This window comes from Chroicocephalus ridibundus, chromosome 15 (assembly GCF_963924245.1).
Source record: "Chroicocephalus ridibundus chromosome 15, bChrRid1.1, whole genome shotgun sequence".
Lineage (NCBI taxonomy): Eukaryota > Metazoa > Chordata > Aves > Charadriiformes > Laridae > Chroicocephalus > Chroicocephalus ridibundus.
Genome location: NC_086298.1, coordinates 772,247 through 794,108, shown reverse-complemented (window position 1 = coordinate 794,108; position 21,862 = coordinate 772,247). Strand labels below are relative to the sequence as shown.

Below are 21,862 nucleotides of genomic sequence, written 5' to 3'. Positions count from 1 at the left end.
CCAGGGCCGGGCAGGATGGATGCTCCAGCAGGCAGCTGGGTGGGAATGTGGAGGGCGTTTCTCTGTATCTCAGCGTTATCGGTGAAATTTCCCAGAGGGAGCGGGGGAGGCAGGATTGTGCCAAAAATTCATGCCGAGAAACGGCTGCTGGACGAGAGCGCGGCCGCCCGGCCCTGCGAATCCCAGGGGTGTCTGCGGCGTCACCTCTCGCCCCACCTGGACACCTGCTGATAGGTTGAGCGTTTCCCTCATCCTCAGGCTCTTATTTGCTGACACGGTTTTAATGTCCACGTGGAGACGCTGGGAGAGATGGGGAGAAGGGCCCGGGGCTGGGTCTGACCCACCTCTCGGTCCAGCTCCTGCTCCGGCCTCTTTTCGGGAAGAGGCCAGGCAGGGAATTTCCCCGATGAAGCGCTGTGGGATGTGCAGTAGAGCTGCCCTGAGCAGCTAAATGAAGCTCAGCTGCTCTGCATCTGGCGCCGAGGCTCGCTACAGCACCGCGGAGCATCTGGGGACAGGCGGCGTGCCAGGGAGGGAGCCTGCTGGGAAAATCCCTCCATCCCGCCTCTGGCTTTTCCCCCTGTGACCTGACAGCGAGAAGCTGCAGGTGACTTGAACCCAGCAAGCTGCCTGGTCCTTCATCTGCCATCCCTCGTCTCAGAAAATGAGCTGAGCACCAAGACTGGAACTTGCTCCCAGCCCTCGTTTCTCCTCTGAAGCCTGATTTTGCTGCCGAAGCCTCGCCAAGAGCTGAGGCTCCGGCACCCCGTCCTTCGGGGTCTCCGCAGGGACCATCAGGGTGACTCCAAAGCCACCCCCGAAAGCTCAAACGAGCCAGAACTTGACGGTCTAAACAGCCCCATCTGAGTGGGACCCACAGGCTCTGTGTCCAGCAGGGAGGCAAACAGGGGAAAACAACAACTAGATTTGCTGCCACCGCGTCCTCCGGCTGCATCCCGCCACGTCGGAAGGAAAAACAAAAGCCTCGTCTATGAGCTGGGATTACCCTGGAGAAAGGGGGCAGCCCAAGCGGGACAGCGGGAACGTGGCTGCTCGGCCGCCAAGGATGCACGCTGCCCTTCCTGGGAAATGTGTGTGGGCAGCTGTAGAAATATTCCTGGAGGTCACTTGGGAGTCTAGGAGCTGGAGGGGCAGCGTAGCTCTGTTAGGGCTGGGCAATAGCCAAGTTGTTTTTTTTTTTGAAAGAGCCATGAAAAAAATGGGAACGGCTTCCCAGAAGCAGGATTTTCAGCATGCACTGGTCCGGGTCCTTCCTGGTGGGTGGAAGGAGGGAGTCGCCACCTGGCCGCGTTGTCGGAACCTTGCCCAAAAATGCCTCCCTGGCCCCCTGCGTGCCAGAGGGCGCGGGCGCGCTGTGCCGCCTGCCACTGCCACCCCTCGCTGGTGCCCGAGTGCTGAGTCAGCACTTGGCAAGCCTGGGGTGTTCCTGGCGAGCCTGGGGTGTTCCTGGCGAGCCTGGGAGCGTGCGCGGATGTGGGGCAAGAATGGGAATGGGGATGGGGATGATGAGGATGGGGACGGGGATGGGGATGAGGACAGGGACGCTCTCCTGCTCAGAGCAGATGGGGTGCTTTCAGACTCGCCACCCTTGGTCAGGGCCCTGCACAAACCCAGCCATGTTGCCCGGGCTCCTCCACTCACCCACCCCGCACCCTGCCTGCCCACCTCCTCCTCCTCCTCCTCCTCCTGCTCTCCTCTGGGTGCAGGGACCCACAGGGCTGGAGGGAGCTGAGACAGCCGCGTCCTGAGCATCCCAGTGTGATCCTGCGCTGCCGGTGCCTGGCTGCGGCACACGCGGTGGGCACGGAGGGGAAACCCCCCAGCAGCAGGAAGGGGATGGTGCTCTGGGTGAGCCAGCTCCTTCCAGCCACTGTCCTTCGGGTGCCCCACCTGCTGCAAAGGCATCTCCTGCACCCTCCATCAGCCCAGCACCCACCCGCCTGCCTCCGAAATCCCACGGGGCACGGCATCGCCCACCCTGGGCCAGGTCCTCTCCAGCCTCTCCCACCGCAGCCCACCCCTGCGGACGTGCTGAAGGGACCCAGCCGGTCGCTGGCTGCCGTGTGATGGGCTGCTGTTGGATTCTCCTATAGAAAATAAATAGTCCTGCCACAGGAGGGGATTTTATTATTATTATTATTATTATTATTCCCAGGCTATCAGAGTCACCAACTTAGCCCTGCCTAATCGAATACAGCTGTTTCCTGTGCGCTCAACAACAGGCCTGACGCTCCGTCGTCCTCCCGGCCGCTTTATTTAAAATAGGTAAGAATCCGGATTTCCGGAGCGAAACAAACAGCGCCGGATGCCTGGAGCGCTCCAGCCCTTGAACCCTCCGCGCCCTGGCAGTGCCCCCGCTGCCTCTCTGAGCCTTCGGTCCCCTCCGGGGTCCCCTCTGCCACCGTGACGGGGGGCCGGGGGGGAGAGGGTGCTTGTGGAGGTGCTGCCAGTGGCTGGTTTTATTCCTTTATTCCGGTGGCGGAGAGGGCCAAGGGCAATTGTCTCCTTGTCCCAGAAGACCGCGTTTCTCTGGCTGGAGTCTTTAAGGCGTTTGTCTGGGACACCTGAGGATCAGACCTGTCCTCTCCACCCGAGGGATGCTGAGCCCGTGTGCACCTCACACAGCTCTGCAAACCCCGCGTGTCCGCAGGGAGGAGAGATGCCCCAAGGCGGTCTGTCCGCGGGGGGTTAGGAGGATAAGCGGTAAATGTGAGGAGGGGCAGTAGCCAGGATGGTTGGGTTTGGAAGGGGAAGGCAGGCTGGGAGCGTCAGCCTGCGTTCAGATGGACCGTCAGGTTTTGCCGGGCTGAGTTTCGTGACCGTTCTGCGGGGTTAGATTAAATGTGGATGGATATTAACCTTTTGCCTGCTGCAATCGTGCAAAACAATTCAATTAACCACAGGTGCCAATCGCTTCCTTTTAACTGACGTTCAGCATTTGACCAGCCAGCGAGCAGGCTTGAAAACTGGGTCTCTCCGAGGTGCCCTGCTGGGACCGGCGAAGGCGCATGGGACAAACTCCCCAAGACTTGGAATGTCCCCATGAGGGGGGTGTCAGCCGGGACGGGTGCGCTCTGCTCTGCATGGGCGTCTTCCCCGTGCCGGGGCTGGGTCAGGCCAGCGAGGGCCGTCCTGCCAGGGCTCCCCTCGCCCCGCCAGCCCCGGCCCCACCACAGGCAGGTTTGCAGCTCGTCGCGCTCGTCGGTGGCAGCCCCGTGTGCCGGGAGCCGCGGTGGCTCTGCCACCTGTGCCCCTCAGTTCAGGGCCCCCCCGGCCCGCCGCCGTCACCGGTCCCATGGCTCGTCCCTTTGGCTCTTTGCAGAGGAGCCGTCTGGTGGTGTGAAAACTCTTTGGTGTTAATTGCTGGTTTTTTGGGTGCAGTTCTGTGACGTGGCGATGCTGACGTGTCCCGACGCCGTGCGCCCATGCGGTGCCTGTCCCGGCGATGCGCTCACCCCGCTGCCGCAGCACCGCCGGCCCCAGCGCAGGCAGCTGAGGCGCCAGGAGACTCTTTGTCTGTTTTCTAGGATTTGGTTGGGGCTCATTTGGCTCCCCGGGGGGGGTCAAGCTGCCACCACAACCCCACTGTCCCTGGGCCCGATGGCCCCCACGACCCTGTTACCCAGCTCGGGCCATGGTCCCTCCCAGTGCTGCCACTGGGATGCTGCCCACGGGTGGGTGTTTCCTGGGGACGGCTCGGGTCAGAGCTGCCCCCCGGGGTGCAGAGCTGGGGGGCCGCAAGCAGCTGACGCTGGCGGTGCACGGCGGCCATGGGGCAGCTCTGGGCCCGGGTTCATGGCAGTCCTAGAGTCGGGGTGCTTCACATGAGCCTGTTGCTTCCCTTTTTTCTTCTTTTTCTTTTTTTCTTTTTCTTTTTTTCTTTTTCTTTTTTCTTTTTCTTTTTCTTTTTCTTTTTATTTTTATTTTTATTTTTATTTTTATTTTTGTTTTTATTTTTGTTTTTATTTTTTATTTTTATTTTTATTTCTTTTTCTTTTTCTTTTCCTTTTTTCCTTTTCCTTTTCCTTTTTTCTTTCTCTTCTTCGTCTTCTCTTCTTTTTCTTTTTCTTTCTCTCTTTCTTGTTCTCATTCTCTCCCAGCTTTTCACACTGTGCTCGCACTGTGCCTCTCACCCAGCTGTGCTTTCCTTGCCGTTCCTATCCATCGGGCATCTCATTTAATGCTGCTCATAAGGATTCCCAGCCCTTTTGGCAGAGCTGTTGTGTGCCCACACACCCTGACCGATGTTGTGATAGCGAAGCCTTGTCACCTTTATACCAGAATCCAAAGATAAGCCGTAGCTGGAGCATAAACTGCAGGGCTGTTTGCCGGGATGGTGGTGGGCTGGTGGTCGGGCAGGGCGGCCGGGGCGGTTCCTTCGGGCTTTAAGGCTGGGGAGCCACCTCGTCATCCCCAACCGGGAGCGCCGGGGTGGCACGGACATCTGCCTGCTGGGGTAGATGGTTCCCATCCCCGCGGGCTGGTTTTGCATCAGCACGGGTTAAGAAAGATGAACGAGTTTGAGCAAACGTGAATGAGAGCAGGCACAAGCCCGGCATCATATTCTTTGCGCCTGCAAGAACCGGAAGAAATCCTGGTGCCTCGATTTCTCTGCAGGCACCTGGGAGCAGCCAGACTTTGGGGGTCCCGAGCACTTTGCCGGTGACTGCAGAGGTGACAGAGGTGACCAGTCCTCACCTGGCCACCCCCTCCCGGCGAGCGGGGCCTTGCAGGGCACCCGGGCTACCAGCCATTTGGTCCCAGCAGCGTTGGGCCGAGTGCCGATGCCAGCGTGAGCGGCCGGTGGCGGGGCGGCTGCCGTGAGAGGGGAGCGATTCGCACCTCCGGGCGGGAGATGAAAGAGCCACTGGCGCTTGGAGATGAAAGAGCCGGCGGGGCCGCGGCGCGGGGCGAGGACGGGAGGTGAGGGGAAGCCCCGCGAGTTGTTTTTCTTCTCATCTCTGCCGCGCAGCGGGACGGCGGCAGCCAGCGCTGGGCTTTCCCAGGGCCGCGGTGGAGCAGGTCCCCACGCTGAGCCCCACACCGCAGCGCCGCGGTCCCCTCCCGGCTGAGATGCTGAAGCGGCGTCAGGACCCGCTGAGCATCCGTCAGGACGTTGCATGGAGGAAGGGGAGGCTCTGGGGTGTTTGCTGAAGGAGAATGGCTGGGGGGGGTTGTTCTTGCATGGAGGCAGCTCCTGGCCCTGCCCGCGACTCTGCCGGCTGCTTTGGGTCATCCCTGTCACCTAGCGCCACATGAGTGACACAGTGGTGACACAGCGGTGACACAGCCTTGGGCGAAGTCTCCATCTCTGGTTTGCGTGGGGTGAGACCAGGGACAGGACTCAGTGGCTTGCCTGAGAGTGGCAGGGGAACGGCAAACCTCGATGTCCGCAGTCCCTGGGACTCCTGTCCCCAGGCAAAAGCGTTCCCATGTCACGCCACCGCGGTGCAGTGCGTGGCGGGAGCCCGATGTGACCAGTGCCCTGCCCTGTGCTGCGCCGTGCTGCCATTGCACACCCTGCTCCCTTGAGCTCAGCCCCGCGGTTTCGGGTGCAGGTGGGGAATCGGCCGCGCCGGGACCATCTGGGTCTCTCCGAGGGGTGGCTGCGTGTCGGGCTGCTCGTCCAGCGCCCCCTCTGCCCTCGCCACTCAGACGCTGTAATTCAGCAGGGTGCAGGCAGCACCCAGGCAGCTCCCCATTTATCATGGAGGAATAATTCTCTTTAGCCTCTCCTTTGCCCAAGACTAAAGCTGGAGGAGCAGGAATCCTGCGGGCAGAGAGGGTGTCTGCTGGGCTGCCGAGGACGCTCTGCTTCAGATTCCCTGTAACCTGCATCGGTGCGGTTTGACCCCGATGGCTCATGCAGAGCAGTGAGAGCAGAGGCTGGTGCTCTGGCAGATGGGCACCCACACCTTCTCCAGAAGGTCTGGGACTTGGAGGTTTGGACTTTGACTTGCCTTGGACTTTGAGGTTGAGCCTCCAAGACCAAATGGCAAGCTGCTTCCCCCCAAAGACTCTACCCAGGTACCCGATGAAGGCCCATTTCTCATTTCTGTGTGTCATTTTTGTATGCAAGAGCTCATTCAAGGGCCTGGACTGTTGCTTTGAGGAGCCTCAACCTTGCAGGTACCCATGAAATGGTGCTGAGCAGAACAAACTCCCACCCAGCTGCTCCTCCAGCTCTCCCTCCCAGGGCGAATACTGAATCTGCTCGCCCCGGGCTGCTCAGGCAGAGCTCAGAGGGTTTTATCCTCCAGCCCTGGCCCTGTGTGTCCCAGAGCTCTGCAGGACCTCCGGGCAGGCTGGTGGTGGCCAAAGGCCCGGACCAGCTACAGCCACAAGCAAAGGACAGTGAGCACTGAGCCCCCTGACATGGCAGGTGGGGACCAACAAGGCTTTGGGGACCTGCAGAGAGTGTTGGGTGAGGATGCTGATGGAGCCAGAGAGATCTCCAGCTTGGCGTCTGCATGACCCGGACTGCAATGCGCTCGTCACTGCATGGACTGAGCTGAAAAAAGAGGGGGAGTCACTTGTTTCAGCTTAAAATATTGCTTTTAAAGTTAATTTTCATTGTCTCAGGGTGGCTTGGTTGGTTCTGAACGTCTTTGGAATGGTTGGGTTCAGGTGGACCTCAGGCAGGGTGGAAAATCCAGCGCCATCCTCTAAACCCATCTCTCCGTTTGTGTCTCCCGGCTGCTTTCCCGGCAGGTCCGGGGCTGCCGCCTGCCCCGGGGACAAGCGGGCTGGCTCGGACAACGCTGCGCATCGCCCACGCCGGACCCTCTCGATGTGTGGAGCTGGGGAGGAGCGCCGGGGAGCCGGGCTGGGCTGAAGGTGCCGGACAGACTTTCCTGGCTGCTCCTCTCTCACAGCTGCAGTGAGTTTGGCAGTGCTCTGCCTGCCCCTCCCTGGAGAGCGCCAACCTCTTCAGGACCGGTGGGATTGGGTTGGCAGCGGGAAGCCCGGGGACGAGCGTCCCGACTCAGCTCTGCGCCTCTCCTCTGCGCCAGCTCTCCCTCCTCCCGCCTCATCCGCCCCGGCTGCTGGGTAAGGATCGCTTCTCACCTTGCACAAAACTTAACGCCCGTGGCCTTGGCTCGATTTGCGGCTCAGAGGTGCTTCTGAGCTGGGGCAGGTGGTGATGAACCGCCCGCAGGCTCATCTCCAGTACAGGGACACCTGTGTGCAGAGGTGGTGCCGCGGTCAGTGCCGGCGTGGTGGGCAGGCTGCACCGCGGCACCTGTGTCGGGCCGTGAACTAAACCCGCCGCCGGGTCTCCCAGCCCATCTGCCGGACACCGCGAGTGAACCAAGAGGTTTTTTTGAAACCAGCCCAGAAACGCACCGGGAGACAGCCTGCGTTTATCGTGCTTCTGCTTCCCCCTGAATTCCAGCCCTCTGACATGTTTAGATCAAACCCGATGACCCAAATCTGACTGCAGCAACCGAGAAGAAAAGTGACCTTCCGAAAAGAGCAGCCCGGGGAGCAGCCGCCCGTGCTTCGGGCCACCCCGGGCCGCTGCACCCGGCCACGCCACCGAGAGGAGCAGCCGGGCAGCACCGAAGCGTTTCACCGGTTTTAATTCAATTACTTTGTAAAACAGCGCGTAGCACCGCTGACACCTTCGCAGCATCCCACGGCGGCGAAACAGCTCGGGAGGCTGTCGCCGGCAGCCCGTGCGAAACAGCTTAGTGGGCTCGGGCCAGGATCTAATAAACATGTGTGTGCAACGCAAAAACCACCCGCCTCTCTGCAACGGGACCAGCCGGCGGAGCTGGGGGCGGGGGGAGAGGGTCACCCCATCCCTGCCCCACGGCGGGGCACTGGGAAGGGGCCAGTGGCTAGCTGGGGGACATGGAAAAGTCCCCCAGCCCTTAGGGACGGGCGGGTTGTGGGGTCAGGGAGGGAGCTGCCTTCGCAGGGAGCTGACTGCAGGTGGAGGCAGGAAAGGAATCAATGGCGGGGGGCGGGGGGGAAGGAAAAAAATGGGCACGCATCCCTCCTCCCTCCTGCTTTCCTCCTTAGAAGCGTGGAGCTGGTTGAGGTGCAAGGTGGTGAGTGAAGCTAGAATTTGTGGGGTCTCGCAGCCACGTGGGAAGGCAGGGATGCGTCCCCAGGGATGCGTCCCCAGGGATGTGCCCCCAGGGTTGTGCCCCCAGGGTTGTGCCCCCAGGGATGCATCCCCAGGGATGTGCCCCCAGGGATGTGTACCCAGGGTTGTGTCCTGCTGTGGCCCTGGGCACCTCTCAGGCCCACTTCCCCGAGCCGTCAAAGGTCTCCAGCAAAAAATAGAGCAGAGCAGATGGTTCTAAAGTGAAGAAAGCAGGAAAACTCTTTTCATTTCAAGATCTCTCCTCCAGCCCCATCTTTATCTCAGCATGTGATGGGCAGAAGCTCAAATTGTTGCCCCAGGTGGGTCTCATTTCATTAAAAGCCTGAGCAAGGAGGATGATACCCCAAGTGTTCACCTTCTCAGGCGATGCCTGCCAATGTCTGGGGCAAGGAGATGTGCAGTGACACACATCCCGTTCCCATGCTTCCCAGGGAGGCCATCACCCACCATGCTCAGTGCTCTTAAAACCAGCTCTAGATGCTGACCTGGGGCCCCAGGTGTTGCGCTGATGCGTTTTTCCACGGCGCAGTGCCGCTTTTCCAGCCTCGCTTCCCACCTCTCGGGGTAGCCTGAAGAGAAGTGAGAGTTTTCAGCTCTTGCAAATCCCACCGTGCTTTGGTCAGCGATGCGGGAAGAACCAAAGTCCTGCAAACTGCTCCCCCCCCACAACCCCAGGGGAACCTGGGGGTGAGCTGGAGCGGCTCCCGTGGCTGAAGGGGGTCTGCCAGCCCTGGGACCCCTCTCTAGGGGACGGCCAGGGAGGTGTGTCCTGATGGGGAAGGGCTCCCTGCAACGCAAACCCCAGGGGAGGGCGTCCCCCTTGCACCCCTACCCACAGCCCCAGCCATGCCTCCCCAGGGCGGGGGGACAGGCACGGGGGAACCCCAGCCATCTCGGGGTCTGGAAGAAGGACCCTTCGCCCCGGGGGGGGTTCCCCTGCTCCACTCCAGCGGGGCTGTGCGCCCGGCTGGCCCCCAAGCTCCCAGAGCCCCTTCCTTCCCCCCCGGAGCATCCGCCGGGGCTCGGCAGGGTCTGCGCAGAGCCGGTGGGGACGGCTGGCCCCAGAGCCCCCGCTAAGTGCTTGTGGGGTTGGGTTTTTTTCCACTCCTGGGAACCAAGCGTCAGCTTTTGTTGGCGAACAGACCGTAGCTTTCATGTGAAAAGGTTAGTACAGTATGTTAGTTCCTAATGAGGGGATAATAGAGTCTGATTCTCACACCCCGGGGACTGCGAGGTGACAGCAGCACGGGAGAAGGGTATTTAACACCTTCACCCTGGGAACCTTTTCCCTTCCCAGCCGGAGTCCCCCCCCGGCCCTGCCAAGAGCAGGGAGGAGGAGGAGGAGCAGCGCGGTGCAGCGCCTTTGTCCCCGCTTCCCTCTCGCGCCCGGATCCCATCCCATCGGCACACACGTCCTCGCGGCGGGGGCAGCCGCTGGAAGAGCCTGGGAAACAGTCAGACGAGGAGTCAGGATCCAGCCCCCTCCATCGCCAGCCCACGGTGTCAAAATCTCCCCAAGCTGTGGGCAGCGTGGGGAGGCTGTGGGTCACGGTGCCTGGTGGGGACGCGGTCCCCGGGGCTGGGAGGTGGGGGTGAGCCCCCTTGGTGTGTGCAGTGCCCTGACAATGGGCGCCCCTCGTCTGCGTCCCCATGGCTGTCACCTCCCTCGCTGCCTTGTGGCTGTGGCCGGGCCAGGACTGGGGCTCACGGTGCCCCACGGGGCGTCCTCGGTGGAGCAGGGTTCAGGGCTGGACGTGTCCCACAGAGCCCGGGCAGCGCAGCACACCCTGGATGCCGCGCAGGGAGGGTTTAAGGGCCCTGCCACCCTGCCTTGCTTTTCCTAGAAAAATCGAGATTCCTCCTTAAGTACAGCCTCCACCACCGTCCTGCTGCAGCGGCTTAGGAGGGGGACGAGCCCTGCGAGTGTGTGGCACATGGGGACAACCCCCATGCGTGGCTGTGGCCCCCTCCAGAGCTGTCAGCTGTCCGCAGCCACATGCCATCACGGAGGGGTCCTGGATACAGGTGGCTGTTGCCTTTTTCTCAGGGTAACAGCACCCAGCACGGGCAGCCCAGAGGCCAGGGTGAGGTTTCGCAGGGGTGATGGCCTGCCTGGTGGCAGGAACCGCGCTGCCGGCGGCGTCTGGGGACACGGAGCCTCGCCGGGGCGGGCTGGGAGCCTCCCCGAGGAGCACGCTGCTGCTGCTGCTGCTTTTCTAACTGCGGGGGGCCGAGCTGGATTAAACCCCTGGCTGCTGTATTTATTGAGGGAGTTCAATTCAGACTGCCCATGCCGGGAGCTAGAATGTCCTTGGAGCAGGAGAGACCAGTTTTGCCAAATTCCACCCCCACGGGATGCCAAATTACAAGTGTCATCCACGGGTTGTCACTCAGCTCCGAGCCTTTCGGGGCAAGACACCTTCCCACTACTTAGCAATCTTAGAAATGGCAGATTTTTGTAGTAACCCTTTCTTGAGTGACCTGTTTCTTACGGAGGTTGCACGTGGGAAACCACCAGCTTGCAAGTCCCCGGCGAGCCGGAGCCGCCTGTCCTCGGCGTGCCGCTCCCGCTGGGCCGTGCTCGGGGGGGGACGAGGGACGCTGCGAAGCGGCAGCTGCGCTGCAGCGGTGCCGGCAGCTCGGCACCGCCGTGTCCCCTCCCCGCGTGGCTGGGTCGGACATCGGAGCATCGCAGCAAGTGAGGGTTTTTTTATGGGGGGGTGGTACGGGATGTGCCCACTAGAAACGAGGTGCTGAGGAATTACTGCAACTGATGGCCAAAGCCGGTGTTTAATAACACGGGGAGGGCTGGTTCTTGCAGCACGCGCCGGGCTTTGCCGGTTCCCCGTCACCGTACCCATCCTGGGCTTCCGGGTGATGCATGCCGGGGGGTTCTTCAAGCTGCCGTGCCCCTCTCTGCTCACTTTGAGTGGCTGAGCCCCTGTGCCCCCCCTCGCTCCCAGCAGCGCCTGGCTTCACTGCTCAGCTCTTTCGTGCTCTTTTCTTTCTCCTTCGTTCTTTGAAATAGCGGGATGCCAGCTCCGGCCTCGCTGGGTTTCCAGCCCGGCACCGCTTGGAGAGTGTGTGCTCTGGTTCCCGCCTCTCGGTTTGCGGTGACACGAGGCTGGGGACAGTGCCTCCCTGCCCGCCCCGGCGGTGCACGGCCCCGCAGGCACGCTGGGCCAGCAGCAGACCCCTCTCGGGGGATCGGGGCTGGCTGCTCGCGGGGCCAGGCTGTCCTCTGCTCCCCGGAAAACCCAGAGGCAAGCAAAGGGTGGGATTTTGGAAGGTGACGGGCTTCAGGTTGGAGCTTTCCGCAGGGAGCCCTTTGTCCCAAGGCTGGTCATCTCCTCCAGCCTGCTGAGCGTTGGAGATTTCTGGGTCAAACGAAAGCTGGGAGCACCTCTGCTTCCCTGGGGGGTCAGAAAAGCGGCTTTAAGCCCAGTTTTCCTGCCCAGACATGGAGGAGGCTGCAGGGGGTGGGATGGGGGAGCTTGGGAAAGCAGTTACTGAAGACCAACCAAAATGTCACAGCGAGGTGTGATGATGGTGAGCGCCTGCGGGTCAGCATCGCAAAGCACCCAAAGAATGGGAATCCAACGTTTTGCCTGTCCATTGGGTTGTTTTTAAATATCCAAACCCTGGAGCGGGGGAGCCGAACTGTGGTCCAGGCCTGGGGAGGGGAACCAGTGGCCCCAGGGACTGGCCACGAGAAGAATTTGCTTGACTGAAACAGGGGCTCTGAGATCCAAAAACCTACCGGGTCTGAAGACCGAGCGTCTGGGCTGTGCTATGCGGCTGCTGTGAGGCATCACATTAAATATTTCTGGGGCAATGGGCTGAAGACGCACTGACCTTGCCTAAGGCGCTGCACAGCCGCGTCGGCAAGGCAGAGTCACGGTCCTTTTTCATCGGTGGGCAAGTTCTGCGTCGTAAAGGCCAGATTTGAGGCTATCGTGGAGCAGCTATCGCCTGGCTCGTCTTTGCACGGGGCTGCCACGGGCGCAAACGCTGCCTCTTGCTTCTCTGGGCCATGCTCCCTCGGTGCAGGGACTCCCAGTTCCCACGCCGGGGACGGGGAGAAGTGCCAGCGGCTGCCGGCGGTGACATTGCCCACGGTGTGCCCGGCTGCACGGCCCCCTTCTTGGGCTGCCCCAGCCCGGCCCCGTCCTCCGGAGAGGGGTGCAGCAAGTAGTCCCCGTGCTGGCCCAAAGGTGGGTGGATGGGAGCAGGTTGCCCACCCCGGTATGGGGGTTCGCATCATCCCTGGGCCCAAGGGGCGTCTTTCTGGGTCAACCTGCGCAAGCCTGTTTGCACCGGAGGAGATGTTTTCCAGCTGAGATCGCCTGGGCCTGAGAAGCAGACATTCCCTCGCTCGAGTGTGCTGAAATGTTTAATTAGAGTTTAACAGCAGCCTGGGAAAAAGGTGTCTTGTCATATTTCTGGGCTGCGTTTTGTTGTTGAACTGCTCGCCCTGTATGAGCAGAGCCGAGGGAGACCTGCCGCACAATGAGCCCTTTATGTGCCTCTCCCCGCGGCTCGCCCCGACCCTGAACTTTCCCATTAGCTGTTGGCGCGGTGCCCTCGCGCATGTGCCCGGGAGGGAGCCGGGGCGGCGCGGGGACGACAGCAGCGCAATGGTTTTGCCTCTGCTGTTTGGTGTTGCAGGAGAGGGGACAATGCGGGGTGTCCGGAGGAGAGGGCATCCCACTGGCTACGCTTGGATAGTTGGATGAGCCCACGGTGCCCTGCTCTGAAGCAGGCTACGGCATGTGGCCATAGGGGTGCAACGTGACGGCCGTGCACATGGCAGGACGCTGGGGTGCGATGGGATGGCACCCGGGGACACAGCGGTCGCCTGTGCAGGACCCCCCACCTGAATGTTTCTGAAGATGCTGCCCACGTAGATCAAAGGTTTCATTTCTTGGACCCAACGGGGTCCCATCGCTCTCCCCCTGGCGCTGAGAAGGGAAGATGCTGCACCCTGCCCAGCTGGTGGGGCAGCGAGGCTGCGCGACAGGATCCTCCGCCCTCTCCATCACCCCCTGGGCACCCGGCTGGACCTGGGGAGCGCGGCCACCGGGAGCTGGGGAGGAATGCGAGGAATGGAGCACACACCTTCCTTCCCCGACTTCGCCTCCACAAAGAGCCCAGCAGCATTTTCCGCTCGCAGGTATTTTTTTTCTGCGGGGTGAAATTAAAGTTTTGCCACCGCTTGCTTGCCGGCGTCCCCTTCATCAGGGAAAGAGCAAAACCAGGCTTGGTGGGGTCGGATCACTCTTCTTGCCATCTGTCCCAGCTTGCGCTCCTCCAGTTGGCCACCAAAACAGTAGAGAGCAAATCCCTTGGGTCCAGCAAAAGCCTAAGAAAATGCCACATGTTTATATTATTCCCCCTTTTTACCTTGTTTTGCATGACACAAGTGTGCAATGCTCTAGGTAGCTTCCCAGGCCCCCCGCTGCAGTGGGAAGAGGTGGAAGTGTTGGTGCTCTCCCAGGAACGCGTCTGTCTCACCGCAGTGACCTCACATGTCACCGACACGCTGGGGTCACGTTAGCACGTCTGGGAGGTGTCGGGCTGGGAACACGGGGGATCGGTGCACGAGGTCTCTTGGGGTTTCTCCTTGCTCCAGCAGCAGCGGCTCATCCCCCAGACAGCTCCCGGGGGCTTCCCCCTCGGAGGTCCCAGTTAGCAGCTTGCATGGCTTCTTTCTGGGACTGTTTTTTGGAGATCCTTTTGGAAAAGTCCTGCAAGAGCTGGTGCTTTCCCTCAAGGTGAAACTCACGTGGTTGTTCTCAAAGGAGATGGTGCTCCCTGTCTGCTCCTCTGCGCTGGAAATGCTGGCAGAGCCCAGCTGTGCAGCTTCACATCTGCTCCCCCGTGGGAGAGCTGTACCACCATGGCCAACCAGTGCGTTGGATGGTCAGAGCCTTCCAAAGGTGCTTGGCACCAGCCTGGGCCTCACTGAAACCCCTGTTTTATCCACCCTTGTTCTACCAAAGGTTCCTCAGTCGTTTTGGGGCCCTTGTGGCCGTACACCTTCATTCAGCGTGTCCTACAGCCATACCCGTCCAGTTTCAGTCCCAGAGGTGGCCAGCCGTGGTCCCAGCACTGCCAGGGGCTGTCTAGAGAGAAGGACACTGGCAGGATGGGTTGGGAACATGGTTCCAGGACTTAAAATTGTTCCCTATCACCTGCATTTTCCTCCCTCCTGCTCCAGGCGTGCCGGCAGCGCGGGCAGAGGCTGACGCCTTTGCTCAGAGGCTGGTAGGTGATGCCATGGAGGAGCGGTGGGGACCTCCCGCTCCTCCGCCAGGCATGGTGACAGGGGACAGGATCTGCAGCAGGGACCATCCCAGACTGCCTGGGCGGATTGTGCAGAGGGGCTGACTGTCGCCTAATTCACTGGCAGGACATGACATTTCCACGGGGACATCCTGGCCGAGCCATATGACCACCGGCACCGTGGTCCCCTCCACTGCTGCACCATTTGTCAGGAAGCTTCCCTGGTCCCAACGGCCCTGTGAGATGAGCAGGGTCTGCACTGAGAACTGTCTCCCTAACATCCTTGGCCTGTGTTTGAGCTAATGCAGGTGAGAGAATGGGACTTTTATGCTCTCCGTGAGGACAAGGACAAGTTTCGGCTCACGGTAGAGAGAAGACAAGTGAGATCTTGAGCTTTGAGGAGAGCAAAGCCTGGGGAGGCTGGGTGTCCCCGTCAGCAGAGGAGCAATATTAGGAGGGCTCACGGGTAGGTCTGCTCCTGAACTGAGGGCTCTGGTGACGTGGTGGCCCTCCACATCTGGAACATCCGAGCAACTGCTGCCCCCACAGAGACCCAGGGGACAGCACAGTGGCAATGATACCTGGGAAATAAGGTGACCTTGGGAGAGGTGGATCCACCTGGGCCCTGAGAGATTTACATGTGATGGAGAGCGTGTTCCGACTTCATTGTAAGAGTAATGGCAACAACTGCATCGAAAAGGCAAATATCTGCTCTGCCTCCACACCCCCGGCCACCGCGGAGCCCGCGAGGGGCATCCCTGCCCCCACTGGCTGCCCACCGGGGTGGGGTGCGCCGTGTCCCTCCTGTCCCACCTGGGCATGGTGGCCAAGCAAAACAGAGGGGAAATAGGGGTCCCTCGCTCTGCTCTGCTCCCGAAGCGCCCTCTCGGAGCAGCGCCCCGGCCCTGGGTTGTGGCAGGCTCTGCCCAAGATGGGTCACGGTTTCATTTTCCAGAGCCACCGAGCAGGACCCTGGGCGTGCAGGCAGGGTCCCGCTGGCTGCCCGCGGCAGGCAGCTGCCGGCCGGCGCTGAGGTGTCTGGATAAGCCCAGGGCACACGGGAAGTGCCCAGCCCCGAGGGAAGGGGCAGCATCCAGCCCGGAGGCATCCCAGCTCGGAGCCCAAAGATGGAGCCACCGTAGGGGCACCACGGAGCTCCCTGGGGAGGGTGGCTGCTGCCAGCGCGGCGGCTGCGTGTGAGTGAGAAGCCATGTCTGCAGGGCCGGGACGTGGCACGCCGTGGCGGCTGCAGGCTCCCGACACACCTGCAGCAAGATGCCGAGCAAACCAACCCACCGCACCGTGGGACCTGCAGGCAGGGGCTGCCCGCGCCCTCCGAGCGCTCCTCCTTCTCTGCCCGCCTGCTGCCTGCGCACTGCCTGCGACCCTGTGCCCACCGCCCACCCCCCCGGGGCTGCTGCCTGCCCCACGGGAGCCCTCCTGACCCCCCGAGGTGTTGGGCAGCGGACCTGCTGAGTCCGGCCATGTTGTGTCATGTGCTGCCTCGCGTACCGCCATCCCCCTGCCCGTCTGGTGACAGCCAACGTGCCCAGGAGGGGACAGTCTGGGTTCAGGGGTGACACTCAGTGGGCGGGTGCTCGGGGTCATCCCCACCGGGGCTGGCAGGTGGTGCGAGGGCTGCACACTCCCTGCCAGCCCTGCAGCACGTCCCAGGCCACAGCTCATTCCCAGAGCCCTCCTTACCCAAGCAAGGGTTGTGCAGCCCTTTGGTACCCTGTCGGGGTGTGCAGGATCTGGCCTTCATGTCTGACTCCTTCCCTAGCCCCTTGGTGCCCAGGGGGGGGACAGCCTTTGGAGCAGTCCCACGCTCACGGGGACCACCCCGAGGTGAGGAACGGTGCCAGCCTCTCACTGGGCTCTTGGGCTGCTGCTGTAGGTTGCCCAAAGAGGCCAGGATAAATGAGTAGCCCGCGTTCTGGGGACACCGTCTGTCCCTCAGCCCGTGGCCTGAGCGGTGAAGGAGCCACACGCCCCCTTCCAGCGCCAGCAGAGCAGCCTGACCAGGACGGCGGGTGGCTGCAGGGACCTGCTGCAGGAGCGGCCCACCAGGAGCAGCATCGCCGGCGCGCTGGGCTCGGGGTGGTCCTTGGGGCACAGGCTTGTGCCAAACCCATCCTGTCAAATGCCACGCAGGGCCGAGAGGCAGGACGGAAACCTCTGCTGTCAGCCAGAGCCCTGCGGGAGGTTATTTCCCCACTGTCCCCAGCACCGCTCCATCCCCTCCTGTTCCGCAAAATGTCAGATCCCCATTTGCCATCCGTGTGCGGGCGCGTTTGCTGCTGCCTGAGCCCCCACGGGGCTGCGGCTCCAGGCTGGAGTTGGAGTTTGGACTGTCCTGTGTGCGGGATCAGGGAGCCCTGGCTGCTGAGATGCTGCCAGAGCTTTGCTCCTTTTCTTATCAGCGCCACCGGGTGTGACAGAAATGGGTTTGTTTATGGGCTGAGTGGAAGCACAGGGCACAGGTCCGGGTTTGCTGTTGTAGGGCCACTGGAAGGCTGCTGCCTGCTCAGCTGCTCCCCAGAAGTAGAAAAAAATGTTGCAAAAACTTTGGTTGGAGGGGGGGAAAGAGAATGAATCGAAAGGACTGGGTGGGTTTTGCTAAATCCAAGAGGAGAAGGTGGCTGGGAGTGACTCAGAAGGTTGCTGAAGGGAGAAGCGAGTTCCCCGTGGGGTGGCTGGTGACGAGTTCTCAGAAGGGTCGGGCAGGGAAATAGTCTTGGCGCTGGGCTGCAGGGTGGGTGTTGGCAGGGCAAGAGAGCCCGGAGCGAACATGGGTGACGAGTGAGCGAACTGGAGAGGAGCGAGCTAGAAACGCCTCCCGAGGCGGAACGGCAGAGCACGAGGGAAATAACAGGTGGGGGAAGAGCTTGGTGTTGAATACATGTGGAAGTGGCTGGAGAGGAGCTGATCAGTGCGGGGGTGATGGAAGTGGGGTGGGTGACCACAGTGGATGTGATGGGAGTGGGGTGACCATACTGGAGGTGATGGAAGTGGGGCTGATGGGTGTGGGGATGGTCAGTGTGGGATGACCAAGCTGGAAGTGGTGGGAATGGGGTGACCAGATTGGAATTGACTGGTGTGGAGATGGTGGGAGTGGGGATGGTCAGTGTGGGATGACCAAGCTGGAAGTGGTGGGAATGGGGTGACCAGATTGGAATTGACTGGTGTGGAGATGGTGGGAGTGGGGATGGTCAGTGTGGGATGACCAAGCTGGAAGTGGTGGGAATGGGGTGACCAGATTGGAATTGACTGGTGTGGAGATGGTGGGAGTGGGGATGGTCAGTGTGGGATGACCAAGCTGGAAGTGGTGGGAATGGGGTGACCAGATTGGAATTGACTGGTGTGGAGATGGTGGGAGTGGGGATGGTCAGTGTGGGATGACCAAGCTGGAAGTGGTGGGAATGGGGTGACCAGATTGGAATTGACTGGTGTGGAGATGGTGGGAGTGGGGTGACCAGGTTGGACATGGGGGGAGTGGGGTGACCAGGTGGGAGGCAGTGACAGTAGAAGGCCAAGGCTCCGTGAGGGGGTTGGTGCTGCCCAGGTGAGAGGAGCAGCCGCTCTACAGGGGACCCTCCGAGGCACAGGCAGGAGCCAGCAAACACCTGGAGCCTCCCAGGTTCTCCAGGAGCTCCCTTCCCACGCTGCCGAGGATGCCGCGGCCCCTTCCGCGTCTTCATCTCAGAGTGAGGAGGAGGAGCTGATCTCAGCAGGTCAGCTGGGCATGAGGGTCCCGCCATCCATGGTCCTGCCCTGCTGGGAAGGGGCCATCTCGGGGAGGGACCCCCAGCTCGGCCGCCACGGCATGGGTTGCACAGCGGTGCATGGCGGTGGGCGGTGCGAGCACCGTGCTTCGTTGGGTTTCTCCCGGACTTGGTGGATGGCAACACACAGACCAAGACGCAAAGTGTGTCCCTCGTCAGGCTGCTGGCGAGCTGTCTGAGGTGTTCCAAATGTGGTATCTCTGTCTTAGGAGCTTTTCTTTATTAAACTAAAGGGCGGCTTTGGATGTCGGGGGTCTGGGGCTCATCTTACCCATGTCCGAGGCGATTGTGCCACAGCTGATTTTTTCCAGGCTCCCGTCCGGCAGCACCAAGAGCCTGAACCAGTTGTGAGACCTCGCTAAGCGCCGAGATTGTCACACGTGGGACCCAGGGGCAGCTTTTACTGCTCCACACATCGGGGCTGGCGAGACACCCCCCCAAAAACCTCCGCCTGCCCTGCGCACTCGTCCTATGCTGCTCCAATGGATGGACAAAGTCCACCTCGATTTCAGCAAGGGTTTTGACACTGTCTCCTGTAACATCCTCATGGGAGAGCTTAGGAAGCGTGTTTAGATGAGTGGGCAGTGAGGTGGCCTGAGAACTGGCTGAATGGCAGAGCTCGGAGAGTTGTGATCCAGCGGCACAGAGTCCATTTGGAGGCCTGTAACTAGCGGTGTTCCCCAGGGGTCAGTACTGGGCCCAGTCCTCTTCAATACATTCATCGATGACCTGGATGAGGGGACAGAGAGCACCCTCAGCAAGTTTGCTGATGACACAAAGCTGGGAGGGGTGGCTGACACACCAGAAGGCCGTGCCGCCGTACAGAGACAGCTGGGGGGAGGGAAACCTTATGAAATTCAACAAGGGCAAGTCCCCAGAATTCACCAGGGGCAAGTCCTGTCTGACCAACCTGGTAGCTTTCTACAGTGGAGTGACTGCATCAGTGGGCAAGGGAAGAGCTACAGTTATCATCTATCTGGACTTCTGCAAGCCCTTTGAGATGGTCCCCCACAACATCCTTCTCTCTAAGTTGGAGAGGTACGGATTTGATGGGTGGACTGTTCAGTGAATAAGGAACTGGCTGGATGGTCGCACCCAGAGGGTGGTGGTCAATGGCTCGGTGTCCAGATGGAGAGGGGTGACAAGTGGTGTCCCTCAGGGATCCGTACTGGGACCGGTGCTGTTCAATATCTTCATCAATGACAGAGACAGTGGGATCAAGTGCACCCTCAGCAAGTTTGCCGATGACACCAAGCTGAGTGGTGCAGCCGATGTGCCAGAGGGATGGGATGTCATCCAGAGGGACCTGGACGAGCTGGAGAGGTGGGCCTGAGCCAACCTTATGAAGTTCAGCAAGGCCAAGTGCAAGGTCCTACCCTTGGGTCGGGACAATCCCCGCTATCGATACAGGCTGGGGGATGGCGGGACAGAGAGCAGCCCTGCGGAAAAGGGCTTGGGGGCACTGGTGGGTGAAAAGCTGGACATGAACCAACAATGTGCACTCGCAGCCCAGAGGGCAAATCGCTTCCTGGGCTGCATCAAAAGCAGCGTGGCCAGCAGATCCAGAGAGGGGATTCTGCCCCTCTGCTCCGCTCGGGGGAGACCCCACCTGGAGTGCTGTGTCCAGCTCTGGAGCCCTCAGCACAAGAAGGACATGGACCTGTTGGAGCGGGGCCAGAGGAGGCCACGAAGATGCTGGGAGGGCTGGAGCCCCTCTGCTGTGGGGACAGGCTGAGAGAGCTGGGGGGGTTCAGCCTGGAGAAGAGAAGGCTCCGGGGAGACCTCAGAGCCCCTTCCAGTCCCTAAAGGGGCTCCAGGAAAGCTGGGGAGGGGCTGTTTGCAAGGGCAGGTAGCGACAGGACGAGGGGCAATGGTTTAAACTGGAGCAGGGCAGGGTTAGATTAGCCATGAGGAAGAAGTTCTTTACACTGAGGGTGGTGAGACACTGGCCCAGGTTGCCCAGAGAGGGGGTGGAGGCCCCATCCCTGGAGACATTCAAGGCCAGGCTGGATGAGGCTCTGAGCGACCTGATCTAGTTGAAGATGTCCCTGCTGACTGCAGGGGGTTGGACTGGATGCCCTTTAGAGGTCCCTTCCCACCCAACACAGTCTATGAGTCTATGATTCTATGATAAGTGCAGGGTGCTGCACCTGGGGAGGAATAACCCCCCCGCACCAGGACAGGTTGGGGCTGACCTGCTGGAGAGCAGCTCTGTGGAAAGAGACCTGAGAGTCCTGGGGGACAACGGGATGCCCATGAGCCAGCAATGGGCCCTTGTGGCCAAGAATGCCAGTGGTGTCCTGGGGTGCATTTAAAAAGAGTGTGGCCAGCAGGTGGAGGGAGGTCATCCTCCCCCTCTGCTCTGCCCTGGGGAGGCTGCACCTGGAGCACTGGGTCCAGTTCTGGGCTCCTCGGGTCAAGAAGGACAGGGAACGGCTGGAGAGAGTCCAGTGGAGGCTACAAAGACAGTCAGGGGCCTGGAGCATCTCTCTGCTGAGGAAAGGCTGAGAGCCTGGGGCTGTTCAGCTGGAGAAGAGCAGGCTGAGAGGGGATCTCATCACTGCTCAGCAAGAGCTAAAGGGGGGGTGTCAGGAGGACGGGGACAGGCTCTGCTCAGTGGTGCCCGTGAGGGCAGCAGTGTGGGCAGCAGTGTGGGCAGCAGCATGGGCAGCAGTGCGGGCAGCAGCGTGGGCAGCAGTGTGGGCAGCAGTGTGGGCAGCAGTGAGGGCAGCAGTGCAGGCAGGGGGCTGGGCAGCAGTGTGGGCAGCAGTGAGGGCAGCAGCATGGGCAGCAGTGCGGACAGGGGGCTGGGCAGCAGTGTGGGCAGGGGGCTGGGCAGCAGCGTGGGCAGCAGTGCGGGCAGCAGCGTGGGCAGCAGTGCAGGCAGCAGCGTGGGCAGCAGTGTGGGCCGCAGCATGAGTAGCAGTGTGGGCAGCAGTGCGGGCAGGGGGCTGGGCAGGCGTCCCCCCGCTGCCCGGAGCCCCTGGGAAAGGGGGCACGGTGCCCCGGCAGCCGCAGCTCATAATGCCCGGCTTGTTCTGCAGGCTGGGAGCGCTCGGGGTGAGCCTCCCTCCCCTCCTCCAGCCGTTCCCAGCCTATTCTACCTTATGTGTAGGAACTGGTTTTTCTTCCTGGGCTATTGTTTCCGCTGGATTGGTTAGATTGCTCCAGGCCTTGCTCAGATTTCCTTTCTCACGCTTTTTTTTTTTTTTTTTTTTTTTTATATTCCCGTTTTCTGCTGCAGCTTCTATTTGCGCCCCAATTAAAGCAGCAGGCGCTGCCTGGCAGGATGGGGGGGGGGGTGGGGGTGTCTCGCCTCCTCCCGCCTTTGCCCCCGCGCTCGCTGTGGTTGCCCGGGACGAGGGGCCAGGCTCCAAAATCCTGTTCCTGTGCTGGGGAGCCTGCTCTTGGCTTGGCGAAGGCAGTCTCTGCCCGGGACAACCTGCTGGCTAGACAAGCTTCTTGGGCTGGAGCTGCTCAAGTTTACATTTTTCTGCAACTATGTCCACTAAACCTTTTTTTTTTTTTTTTTTTTAATGCTTTAGTAAATAAAAAGCGATGGGTCTGGTGCAGCCCTCCAGCCTTAGGCATGTCTCGGGGAGCACCACGCCGGCTGGGATTGCGGGGGTTGCCGCGGAGCGCTGAGCAGGGGTGG

The 21,862-nt window shown here is 61.0% G+C and overlaps 1 protein-coding gene across 8 annotated transcripts in view; it reads left to right on the top strand.

The window, feature by feature from the left end:
- Positions 1-21,862, top strand: part of EXD3 (exonuclease 3'-5' domain containing 3) — a 305,022-nt gene that overhangs the window by 263,982 nt on the left and 19,178 nt on the right. For 6 of the 8 annotated variants that reach the window (XM_063352656.1, XM_063352657.1, XM_063352651.1 and 3 more), the window contains one exon: positions 6,733-7,071. The exons of the other annotated variants lie outside the window; for them this stretch is intronic. In XM_063352656.1, the coding sequence (XP_063208726.1) occupies positions 6,733-7,071 (339 nt within the window). The remainder of the gene's footprint in view (positions 1-6,732; positions 7,072-21,862) is intronic. 8 annotated transcript variants of the gene reach the window in all.